At 36.0% G+C, this 13,100-nt stretch overlaps 1 protein-coding gene across 1 annotated transcript; it reads right to left on the bottom strand.

Moving 5' to 3' along the window:
- Positions 1 to 9,711: 9,711 nt before the first annotated feature.
- Positions 9,712 to 12,549, bottom strand: LOC114162388 (transcription factor bHLH137-like). The gene is made up of 8 exons (XM_028046256.1): positions 12,078 to 12,549; positions 11,616 to 11,798; positions 11,432 to 11,497; positions 11,136 to 11,204; positions 10,959 to 11,042; positions 10,668 to 10,862; positions 10,426 to 10,563; positions 9,712 to 10,328 (listed from the first exon to the last, which is right to left on the bottom strand). Exons 1-7 carry the CDS (start codon positions 12,414 to 12,416, stop codon positions 10,471 to 10,473), a joined length of 1,029 nt encoding a protein of 342 aa, XP_027902057.1. The 5' UTR covers positions 12,417 to 12,549; the 3' UTR covers positions 9,712 to 10,328; positions 10,426 to 10,470.
- Positions 12,550 to 13,100: the final 551 nt, after the last annotated feature.

Below are 13,100 nucleotides of genomic sequence, written 5' to 3' on the forward strand. Positions count from 1 at the left end.
GAAGGGTGGTGAACCATTCGAGGGCGGGGCCTTTGAGGGTGGTAGGAAGGCTTGCAAAAGACGGCATCATGGGAAGTGTAGAGGGCGAGTGGGTGATGTAGACTTTGAGGTGTTCATCGGGGTTGGTTTCACCAGTGTAAGCTCCAGTGTGAAGGGTTCCCACTGGGTGGGAAGGGGGTGTTGGCGATGAAGTGATGAAGGGTGACGGCACTGGGTTCGTGAGATGGGAGCGGGTGAGGAGGTATGGGATGGTGGACGAGGGTGGGAAAAGTGGAGGTGAAGTTGTGAGGAGGGATGTGGGAAGTGGGGAGGTTGTGAGGGTTGTAGGGTGGGATATGAGTGGTGGGGAGGGTGGCGACGGGAGTGAGAGTCGCAGTGTGTCCAGGAGGGTAGAGTGGAAGTGAGTAGGATGGGCTGAGAGGATGGGAGTTTGTTGGGTGGTGGTGAAAGTGTGCAGGGTAGGATGTACTCGCTTTCCTCTTCAGTAGGCTGGAAAGTTGGGGACTTGCGGCATCAGATGTTTCCTTGGTCTTTCCTTTTGAGTGGTATCGGCTTCGATCTTTCGCCTTAGGCGAGAATTTTCCTGTCGCAGTGCTTCCATCTCATCAACACTGTGCTTCTTTCAGTCAGCCAGCTCCTGTTGCATCTTGGCTTGACCTTCTAGGATGGCGGCCAGATCCGGAGTGATGTTGGCAGGTCCTGAGGGGCAGCTTCAACTTACTTGTTAACTCCTGCTCTACTGCGGGTAGAGACATTTTCGGAGAAGCAGGTGGTAAGTACTATCTCGTGCCCCCGGTGGGGCGCCAATTGTTCCTGCGAGAACAACAAGATATGTCAGGCACAAGTATTACCTTACCTTGGTCTGTCATCTCCTCAGATGGCTCTTCCCAGCCGATATATGTCGCTTATGGGTATCTCGGAGTGGTCGGCTTGGACCCGGGAGGGGTTACCTACAGAAGGGACTCCAAAGCTAAGTCAGCGAAATCTCTCAGAAAGTCAAATCTGGTAATTAAGGAAGTAATGAATGCGTACCTTTAATTCGTGGGGTCCATGCGTATTTATAGATTATTAATTATGTCTGGCCACGTCATGGGTTGGGCCCTTGCTTGGGCGTAGGTGGGCCTGGGCCCTAGCCAGGCCCTTAGTTCGATTATTGTGGGCTGGTGAATCTTATTGGAACGTTCTTTTTTTTGCTAAAGTCCTTGGTTATTTCATGGAGTTGTCGGCCTAGGCCGGTTACCCTTTAACGGCTTAGTCCGCTATTGTTGTTTTTGGGCTTGTTTTATCAATGTCGCTTCTTAGTGGTTTAGTCCGAGTACTTGCTATTATTCGGCTTAGGCCGACTAGGTGTGGTACAGTTTTTATAAGAACTGAGTTGTTAGAAAGCAATTTTATGTTTGGTTGGAGACGACTTTGGGTTACTTTACCCTTTCTATTTTGTTGACTACTTTCTTAACAATACTGAAATTGTTATAGTTAAGTAGTATTAATTTGATGCATCAATGGCACTGTTATCACTGGCAGCTATTATTGCAGGTTTGTTGAAGGATTTTCTAAAATGGTGGGTCCTTTGACACAACTGACTCAGAAGGATCAATCTTTCTCGTGGATTGATATATGAGAAGCATGTTTCAAGAGATGAAGAAAAGTTTGACGAGTGCTTCAGTGTTAGCCATTCCAATATGGCTAAAGCTTTTTGAAGTATATTGTGATGCACCGTATCAAGTTCTCATATGTGTTTTTGATGTAGGAAAAGAGACTGATTTATGTATCTCGACAATTGAAGGTGCATGAAAGGAATTATTCTTCATATGATCTTGAGTTGGTTGCAATGGTGTTTGCACTGAAGACTTAGATACATTATTTGTATGGATCCCAATTTCAAGTTTTCAGTGATCATAAGAGTTTAAAGTATTTGTTTGACAAGAAGGAATTGAACATGTGGTAGAGGAGATGGATGGAGTATCTCAAGGACTATGATTTCAAACTTTTGTATCATCCAAGAAAGGCCAATGTATCAGTTTGGCCAAGTTTTGAACTAGTAATGACTTGTAATGAGTTTTGGTTTTGATGACTTAAATCAGTTTGGTTTATTTTATAAATGCTTTATTTTGAATAATAAAGTTTTGTTCATATGTCCTTTTTAGCAAGTGGTTATTTTTGGAATAGAATGTTGCGAAGTTTCCTATTTAATAGGCGATATCAGAGTTTTATATTTTGGAAGTTTGGCGATTATAAAACTACACGTGACATCTTGAAAGGGGTATTATAGTTAAAAGTCAAATCCAACAACAAACTAAGAGAGATGCTGGATACAACAATATGAGAAGGACAAATCATTGTTTAGGAAGGGGATTGGGTTTGACTTCATCTAAGCAAAGATAGGTTTCCTAAGAAAAGGAAGTCTAAACTTAGCCCTTGAGGACATGGTCGCTTTAAAGTGCTCAAGAGATCAAGAGAGTGAACAATAATGCATACAAGCTAGAGTTGCTTGAGGAATATGAAGTTCATGCCACCTTTAATGTCACTGACCTAATTCCTTTTGTAGGTCAAACTGATGATCAGGCATATCCTTCATATTTAAGGACAAATCCTTCTCAAGAGGGAGGGGATGATGAGAGACCTCTAGCTAAGAGACCAACCACCAAAGCCATGACTACATGAAGAATGAGCCTCCTTTGAGCATGCAAGACCTAAGATGAAGTTCACATGGGCCAAGGAGGATGTGAAGACCTATCCTAGAACTCTTTATCTGTAAATACTAGATTAGGATTTAATTTTGGGATTTGTATTATAGGTCTAGTAGAATAGGGTTTTCTTTGGGTTATGTATTGGGCCTTGGAGGGCTTTTGAGCCTTGGAAGTGATTTTGACCAAAAGAGAGTTAGGCCTACCTTTGGGCCTTGTCGAGAGCGCATTCTATAAGGATGTAGATCCTTCTTGCGTAAGCTTGGCCATCAAGCTACACCTTGGAACGCCTAGGAGCAAGCTCTATGTGACTTGCTTAGTTGGCAAGTAACACCTTCTTTATGTTGGCTCCAAATACCACATTCTATATCCTTTTTCCCTCCATTCTCTAGCACACCTAGCTCTCATTCTATCCTATAAATAAAGGGCTTAGGGTCTTGTATTTTCATTACTGAATATAGTGGAGAAACTCTATTGAGATGATTCCAAACATTTCTCCTTTTGTGTATCAACTTAGACTAGAGCTCCCCTTAGTGGCTTCCTGTAGCCTCCTTCTTTGAGTGTTGGTCTAACCTCACTTGAGAGCCTCCTCGAAACACCATAGTCGAATCCATTATCCTCCTCTCAACCTTGCTTTCACGCCTCCAACCTTCTCCATGGAAGTCTCCATCAATTCATATGGCTTCCTCTTGATGTTTTCCTTAAAGATGGACTCATCAACTATTAACCCAAAACTTTAAGAAAATGAATTTGTGTGATTGTTGTTATGGTTATGTTATTATGTTGTTGTTTACCCATTTCCTTAAGACAATCGATTTATGAGTCTTCTTCTTTATATGGTGTTCAATTCTATTATTGCTACCCAGTGAGACTTAGACTCACTCTTGAATTATTCCTAATAATATTTTTCTCAAGAGTAAGTCATATAGTATTTCCTTTCAAGTGTAAGGTGACATTTACTTAAATTGTTGTTGTTGTGGTTGTGGTGTTGTTGTTTTCACAACAGTCTAAGTCGGTCATCATGACAAACCATTGGCTCTGATATTATTGTTGAATTTTTTTTTCCTAAAATACGAAAGTTATAAAAGATGTTAATGGAGAAACTTGTTATTTTATTTTATTCCTATACTTTATATATAAAAATAATAATAATAATTGAATATTAAATATTTACGATATCTCAATTCTAATTTCCTAAATCTATATAGTAAGTAAATACATTTTTATCTTTATAGGTAAGATATTTCCAAAACTCAAATATTTCATAAAATCTAATTTAAATAAAAGTATATTACTTAAGTTTTATCAACACGGTCAAAATGTAAAATGCTAATAGATAGTGATAATATTAACGAATAATAAAAATAAATAAATATTACTATTAATTTTGTATACATTTAAAATAATTATTAGAATGTGTGGTGTTTGTGATAAATTAAGAAAAGAAAAGGAGAGTGGTTGGTTGTAGATGGAGTAAACCTGGAAGTGCATTGTTGGGACATGGGATGTCTAAGGTGCAAAGGGGTATGGATACCTCTGCATTAAATCAATGTCACCTTCTATCTTCTTCATCTCTTGTTTCTCTAGACAAAAGGGACAAGCCAATTCAATGACCTAAGGGGCCATGCCATGAGCCCAGGTTTGCTCCTCCCTCCTCTTCCGGGCCCCATGTGGGCCTCACCCCCTCATTCTTCCCACTGTTCTCTGCACCCTCACTCGGTCCCTCACCCTCCAAATTAAGACTCTCTTCTGTGTATGGGACTCATAAACAACCTAATAGCTACAGGATAATCTCCTGTCCTTATCCATTCCCCAACAACACAGACACCAAGGAACACATCTTTTTCATTTAAGATTACTACTTCCACTTCCACACCTCTCACCTCCAAATACAAATTATCACTCATTTTTTTTTCTTTTTTAAATCTCAATTTTTAAATCATACACATTTAACTTTTTAAATTTAAGATCAAATCATTAACAATATTAATCACATGCACATAACGATTGATTAAGTGCATACATAAGCAATAATGTCACGTAAAATACTTTGATAATCTCTAATACCATGGTATTAGAGATTATCATATGGCCATATGTAGTTTAACTTAATTATATTATTAATAATCCTAGATATTCTGATATCATTTTTTAATAGAAATTAAAGGCGTTTACACAGCAATTAACTCTATTCAAAATAATTAAGAATTTGTTTGAATAAAGTTCTTATAAATACTTGTAGAAAAATAAATAAATAAATATTCTCTAGCTAAACAGATTTTAGTAAGATGCTTAGTTTATTGCGAATCTCTTAATATGTGGTCAATTCTTCACTTACACATAGGATACAAATATTATTTTTAAAAGTATAATAAAACTTCTAATTAATTCATACATAATATGATTTTAGTTTATAAATAAGTTCATTTTCATTTTAATATAAATGCTTATAAAAAATTCATTCAAACATATTTTAACGAAACTCTGTTTCCTAATATATTTAAGACATGCATATTTGGACTCGAATAACTCAAATATTTGAATACATTGTATGAAGAAAATGGACTCATTTATTTGCTACATTTATTAGTACATGAAAGCGAACTATATTTGCATTAATTGGGTTTAAAAAGGAATCTCTATCTGTCTTTATAGGTCTTTGTTGTTTTTTGGCTAATCTCAGTCCAAGTTGAAGCAGCCGGAGACACATCCCTGAGATGTTTTCTGTCGTCTTTGGGATGTTTCTGGCAATTGAATGAGTGGTTGACGTCCTCTACGTCCACTCCCCTCTTTATAATGTATAATTGATGTTAATCATGAATCTAAGCACTGTTAAGTTTTAATCACTGTTTTTATTGGTTGGGGGAAAGTTGTGGTGTCAATGTCACAGCTACATCCAAATTTAGCAAATCAATACGTAACTGGATTTATGTAAGGCATACCCGACAAACCATGTATCCGACAATTTAGTTATAGCTTTAGATCCTTAATGCTGGATCCCCAATAAGCCTTATTTATTTGACAGATTAGATAACAATTATGTTACAAATACAAAATGAAATCTTAAATCATATCCCAATCACAAACTCTAACTCATCATTACCATCTAGGACCAAGATTAATCGGGCTACATGTGCGTGTACTTACCAGGTAACTTGTTATCATTACCATTTAAAGGGCTTTTTGTAGATTTACTAGTACATCTCAGGATTAGACATGCAGTCATGTTAATCCCACTCAAGCTTTGTAATAACCCATGATAAGACCACATAATCACTTTCTTAATCATGTTTTATGATTGGACCAAAGGCAAAGATGTTTATATGGATGCATCCATACACAGATGTCGGCTTAATCATCACGACAAACAAGCTTCTACATCAAGCTTATCACAAGACTGATCCTGTCATTTATCTTGAATCGAATGACAAGTGGATGTAGATTTTCATTTGACATCAGATTGTGACAGCACTATTAACTGTTTTTTTTATTTTTAATTAGTTCCAAAAACTCATCAAGATGGAATAACCTTCACGGTTTAGTCATTGACCATGTTACTGCTGTTTTTGGTATCAGTCGGTCACTGGTAAAAAGTTAATGCACCCTTAACGTACGCACGAATCTTATGTACTTCTTGATTAGCCATGTCCCAACCCATGTCATTAATGACTGCAGCTTTAACTATCATGGAAAATCACTGAAACCAGCTACAGTATATAAGGGTGTGTCTATAGTCGTTCATTTTTATCTCCCAAAAGTTACCAAACAATGATGGTCCTAAAGTACTCGAATCCATGTTGATGATTAAATCCTAAGTTTTCAAAGTAGCAGCAGTAAATAATTAGTCGTACAATTTACCTTACTGTATAGTAAAGCGAAGAGAAGAGAAGGGTCCATGGGAGTATTTACTTGGGAAACTACAAGTCCATTATGATTACATTAGACATGATTAGACGTAAAGTCGGTTATGGTTACATAGCTAGTACTTGATTATACAGATTCAAAGCCTCATTTATATTTTTCCATTTTTTTTCTATATTCCTTCCTTCTCCTTGAGGTGTATAATAATAACTTTTAGGTAAAATTTAATAAATCAATAATTAACCTTTCTCTAACTTCTTTATTACACCGTCTGAGGAAGACACTTTAACGTCTTTCAAGCTCATGCTTGTTGCTTTATATGCACAAGTCAGAAGGGGGTTTAGGTTCAGACTTGTCATAGGTTGTACCCACAGACAATAATAGGACCCATCTATTTATTTATTTTTCAAAACCATGTTTTATTTAAAAATACATTTTAAATATTTTATTTCAAGATGAAGTAACTTTTTTTTTATCTATCTATAAATAAACTTAATTTATTTAGATATACTCTACTTCCTTTTGACAGGAACCACCAAACCTCAGAATTGTTGTGACCAAGCGAATAAGGAATCCAATTCCTCCAAGTAAAAGTGTGTAAGAATAGAGCTATATTGATAAAATGTATAATGAATTCTGAAGTTAACTTGTATTGTTGATTTTGTGAACAAATTAGTTATAAATATAGTTTATCATGCACTTCCCTCACTTTGAAGAGGCAAATCCCTGCTTTGAAGTTTAAGTTTGAGCACGAAATAGAATTAAAGATGAAACAATTCATGTACCTTTGCTAACAACTTTAAGCCTTTTAAGGTAATCTTGTGTCAACTGTGGACTTTGACGGGTTATCCAGAATATCAGTAATCAAGGATTTTGAAGGAAGATATTAATTGATACGGGCTCAACAAGAACAGAACATCATTAATTAAATTCAATTTGAGCATGGAATGAGTCATGATCAATAAGTATAAAGAGGAGGTATGGTTACTGGTTCATCACTGGGATTTTGGCCACATCATCAAGATTTATAGGGTCACACAATATTGAGGTTGCAATTGTAGCTGTATCAACGACACTTAATCAATTGTAATTTCTTACAAAAATTGTGACCACATTTCGGAAAAGATGATTGGTAGAAAGATGAAAAGAAAAACAGAAGCAAGAAGTAATGTGAAGCAGAGACAAGGGCAGTGCTGCATTGCTTGTCAGTTGAGGAAACCCTAAAATAATAAAAACAGGGGGGACCCCTTAATTGCAGATGGATGTGTTGGTGAGCAACAAATATGTACAGCATTTACTTCTTTGGGCACCAACAAATATTTTTATTGCTAAACAAATGGCAGCACCTTGTCTTCTCAAACTGGTTTGGTTGGGAAGTGTGTTCCAACTTTTAACATTGCTTTCTAGGTCATGTGCTTTTCTTAGGCATACTTAAGGTGTCAAGTGACAAATATGCATCAACGGCCCAGAGAACAGTTTCTACAGTGTCCAAATCCAGCATTAATAGGTCATGATGTGAAATCCAAAACAATTTCATATGAAAACTAATCACCATTGCTATCATTCAACTTTGATAGCTTTTGGCATGATAAATTGGTGGGTGCCATATATATACTCACGTATCTAATGCAAAATTACAAGCATGAACAGATAATCTAGATGATGTAGTTGGTTCTAGATCAGGCTAGTGTCTGTGGGAAAAAGGGTAGGATTAGACACATGACTGAATAAATATCAAGCTCTTTTCTAGTTTCTTTCTTTCTGGTAACTAACGCTAGCTATGCAAGATACATCAAAAGCCCAGTTGATCATGTTGTGTGTATATCTATAGCCTCAATTGGAAAAGACACATAGAAGAAGATGGTGCATATGATTGGAGAGGACAGTGCAACATGCGGGTCGACACAGAGAAAACAAGTGGAACACAAAATCCACATGGACTGTCTATATCCACACATACGCAAAGGTTAAGGGAAAAGAATTCTTTTAGTTTCTTGGGAGTGAAATTCTCTCTCTTCACTTCATTTTATGTGCATTGGTTTCTATTTTGCTTGTAACTAAACCACATGTGACTTTTGTGTCTTCACTTTAATGTAGACGTCTATTCTTCTGTTTAATATGGTGCCCAAAATATAGGGTTTTTAGTTATTGAGCAGCAGTTTGAGAGGTAGATGGAGTATGTGGTTTATTTGCTATGAATAAATGCTAGTTGACATCTTTGTCAACACAAATAGATAGTCGATTGATACATAGATATTGATTTTCAAACTAGTTAGAACCAACTTCTCTTTGTTTTCACATTAGCATCTACTAAACCATTTGCTCATAGGGATAGGGAAAATTTGGAATTTCCTGTCCTCTCAAATTGAGCACAAGCTCTATAAAAAAATTTACTCACTAATCGCAATGAATTTTTTAAAATAAGAATCTAATTGAGTTAAATAAAAAGAAAAAGACTTCTTTAAGATTTTATTACAAAAATGATCTCTAAAGTCATTTAACCTAATTTATTAGGTCAACTATAACAAGAAGAAGATCAGTTTAGAGTAAAGTTGGAAGATATTTTACTTCAGTTTTAAAATTGTTCAGCTGATAAAAGCTATTTGTAAAAGGTCATATTGTACTTAATATTTCTATCATGTCCTCGCCACACTTTAGCCATGGTTCAATGTACATAGATTGAGAGCATTTCTTCTGTGTTCCCACTGCACATGCACTCTGAAAGCATGGAAGATCTTCTTAGCCTTTTGACAGTTCTATCCTTGTAACAAAGAACTCCTTTGTCTATGGAAACAAAAAATTGTCACGTCAATTCATTTACTATCTTTAAACAGGCCAAGTAAATTGGTTATCTTTGAAATTAAACGAAACAAACCAATATTTTAATGGAGTAACGCAAGTACACACTCCTTGGTTATAACTTATATATAATTAACAATATAAAATGATCACGACTCTACCATTGATACATGAATATGACTTCTCAATCAATATTACAACTACACCGAATTTTCTTTTGTGAGTGGAACGTATATAGGCGCGCATGCATTGGTTCGTTAAGCAGCGTCAGAATATTAAATTTTGAAGAAAATAATGAACCATATTATACGAAAATTAATGATTATTAATTTTTAAACTCTGACAGTTTGAGGTGAACATCTAGTTATAGAGACTTGGCTGTGGATGGATAAATATATAAGAACAATAATCATAATGATGCCAAAACTATGAAGATTCTGCAGATACATATACATAAAAGCTAACTAGACCAAGAAACAAATGCATGGCCAGTCATTTCAAGAACATGATCAGTAGCATCAACCCTCGTTTCTCAATAATGGTGAAATTAACTGTACCAACAGAATAACTGCCACCACACAAGAATCAATACTTTGATAATTTACATGACATTGGTCTGTGTATAGGATTGATAGTCTCTCGGAATTTGTGCATCATAAGTCCTTGGAGAGTCAAAAATCACTGGAACAGAACAATGGATCTAGAAAAGATATGTTCTTATTTGGTCGGTATTTTCTGTCCTTTTGGTTCTTCATCCATTAACTTTGGTGCCCTTTATTCATCTTCAAAGGTCACTTTAATCTGATGGACTAGGAACCAAGCCAGACTCTTTACGCCACCAATTACCCCTTTCTTCAACTGAAATGATGTACTTATACCCATACCAAGCGTAGCTTTGGTTTTTTCTCCTAATGTCTAATTTCTTTTTGGCTCATTCTCGCGCCTCTTTGGAATTTTCTTGCCTAGTGTAAAAGCTAAATCCTGAGGAAGTTTTAATAAAAAAAGGGTCAGACTCAGAACCATATATCATTGAGTTATATTATAATGTTTTAATACGAGGCAGGATGTGAAAACTTACAACAATTTCGTAGTTTTGTAGGGCAGCTTTGGGAAAAAAAATTTATTAATGAAAGGAATATAAGTTGTTGCTGAATCCATATGGATGAAGAAACTTTTGTCGCTGGTCCTCTGCGTCCCAGAAATGACTACCGGTATCCTGAAAATGATGTCTTTGTCAGCAACAATAATAGTAGTAGCAGTAAAGAAAACCTTTTTTCTTTTCTTTTTATAAAATTGAAAATTGGCTACTTGTGTCTATACCTCCTCAGAGAACATAGTTGACCTCTGGCCTTGAAGAAAAAAAGAAACTGAATTATCCAAAAGATAATCACTGGCATTGTGAAAGATGTTGGTGGGGGTGATGGTGGTTGTATCAGCAAAAGTTGTGGCTTGGTTAGGGCTGTTGCAATGTGACACACATGGAAGTGGTGATGGTGATGCCATGCTATTTAGTTTCTGAAAAGTTCAAAGAGACCATGTTAGCTCATGATTAGACATGTTTAACTTGATCGGTCAACATGGAAATTGTTAATTTTCTTTATCAATCCTCACCTCTGGTCTAACCAAGAGGGTATCTAGGTCCGTTGACAAGTCATAGAACATGGGATTCACGGAAGCAAGCTTCATTGACAAGAACTGCACAATAATACAAACGGTATATAGCTAATTCATGATGAATAATCAAGGGAAGTATTAACCAGAAAAAACAATTGACTCCGTTAAGGGTACCTCAACTTGATTCTGTAAAGACTGAACATAATTGATTATTTCATCCAACATAAGGGCCTTTCCAGTCACCTAGATAAAAACCAAACCACATGAAGCTGTCAGAAGAAATGGGAAAAACTAAAGTATAAAGGGCAGTTCTTACAAGAGCACAACCACATTTCACAAATCACACAACTGATGAAAAGAATAACAAAGGAGTTGTTGTTAAGTCATAAAGCTATTTCAATATTACTTTTAACGAAAATAAAATTATTGGTCCTACATGCAAGTGTGACATGAAGTGCTACTTTACCTACCTTATCACAGCCTGGCACAAGCCGTTGCAGCACCTTCATCCTTTCACTTATCTTCTCTCTTCTCACCTGAAATCCATTTTCTTGCAACATTAGAAGGAGACATGAAGATAAAACTCGAGGAACCCAGCACATTAGTGGGGCCCAAAGCCATAGATAATTTCCAGTTGGTAAGAGAGTACAGTACCCTCTCAGCAAGGCTGTGGCTGTCCGTTGCCTGACCCCTTCTTGCTCTGACGTGGATATAGCCTGTTGGGGGCTCTTCAGGACATTTTCTCTGCTCCTTCTTCTCTTCTTTTCCCTTGTCCTCTTCTTTCACCCCACCATTGTTCTTCCTTTGTTTCTTGGTTCTTCCTTCTGTTGCAGTATCCTACAATAATCAACAAAAAACAATACTAATTTGGTTAACACACTAAACTCTAATTATAGTATACCAAATTAATGCTGGAAAAATGCGCCAAACTTGCATAATTAATAAAGCTACAACATTTTCTGAAAACAAACAAATAAAGCTAGAACATAAATAATTAATTTTCTAGTGTAAATCATTTCATAACGAATGCCTTAAAAATTGTTGTAGCAAGAATGGTTTCTGTTGGATTAACAGTATGAAACTCTGAGATAAAGAAATTAAACTCAAATTATTTACCTTGGATTGAGTGTTACTAGTCAAGGAAGATCCATTTCTGGTTCTTCTTTTCTTCAACGCCGGAGTGTTGTTCACCTTCTGAGTGACCTGTTCACCGGTTTCAAGCTTGTCCACCACCACAGAGGACTGAGGGCTAAGGTTTTTTGTGACAGAAGGCTCATTGTCACTGATGGTGATCTTGGAGCTTTGGTCAACACAGCTAGTATCCTGGTTTGTGACATTGAAAGATGTTTCCTGAGGGAGGTGAAACTGGAGAGGAGGAGGAGAAGAAGGGGTATTCATGTTGCTGGGGAAGAATGCAGGATCAACCGGAAAAGGATGGTACTGGTATGATGCCATGTGGGAAAGAGAGAGTGTGTGTTTCTTTGGGTTGGAAATGGAAGTTGTGAAGAAAGAAAGGGATGAAAGAAAGGGATGCAGTGGTGTGGAGAAGTCAGGAAAGGATGGTCTGTGACAAAACTAGAAGGGTGTGTGGTCTCTATATATAAAGATCTGAGGACATAAAATGTTGCAATCTTTAAAAGCAGTAAGTAACTCTTTCTAATGCAGAGGCAGTACATTTGACTGGTCTAATGTCATCAATTTGTTTTCTCTTACACATTAGTCATAGTAATAAATGGCACTCCGATTATCATAAATAGGAAAGCTTATTATACTTTTCGAGGTGGTTTCTTTGTTGGGAGCCCTTAAAAATAATAAGACGGGTCTGAGAGTTTTTAATTATTCGTTTTGTTTTGAAATACTTATCGCTTCACACGCTTTTATTTCTTTAAATATATAGGTCATTTAAATAAATTAAATAAATATCAAGTATATTTCTTAAAAAAATTACTTTTATTATCTTACTTTATATTTAATTATTTACGAATTGAGTTAAATATTTTATTAAAAAACATCTTAGTTGAAATATCATAAAAATTAGTCTAATTAAAAACTTGTTCAAATTTGTCAAATAATAAATATTTTAAAAGTTATTAATAGTAAAAAATATTAAAAATAAAATATTTTTATTTTATTTTTTAA

This window comes from Vigna unguiculata, chromosome 9, assembly GCF_004118075.2.
Source record: "Vigna unguiculata cultivar IT97K-499-35 chromosome 9, ASM411807v1, whole genome shotgun sequence".
NCBI classification, from domain to species: domain Eukaryota; kingdom Viridiplantae; phylum Streptophyta; class Magnoliopsida; order Fabales; family Fabaceae; genus Vigna; species Vigna unguiculata.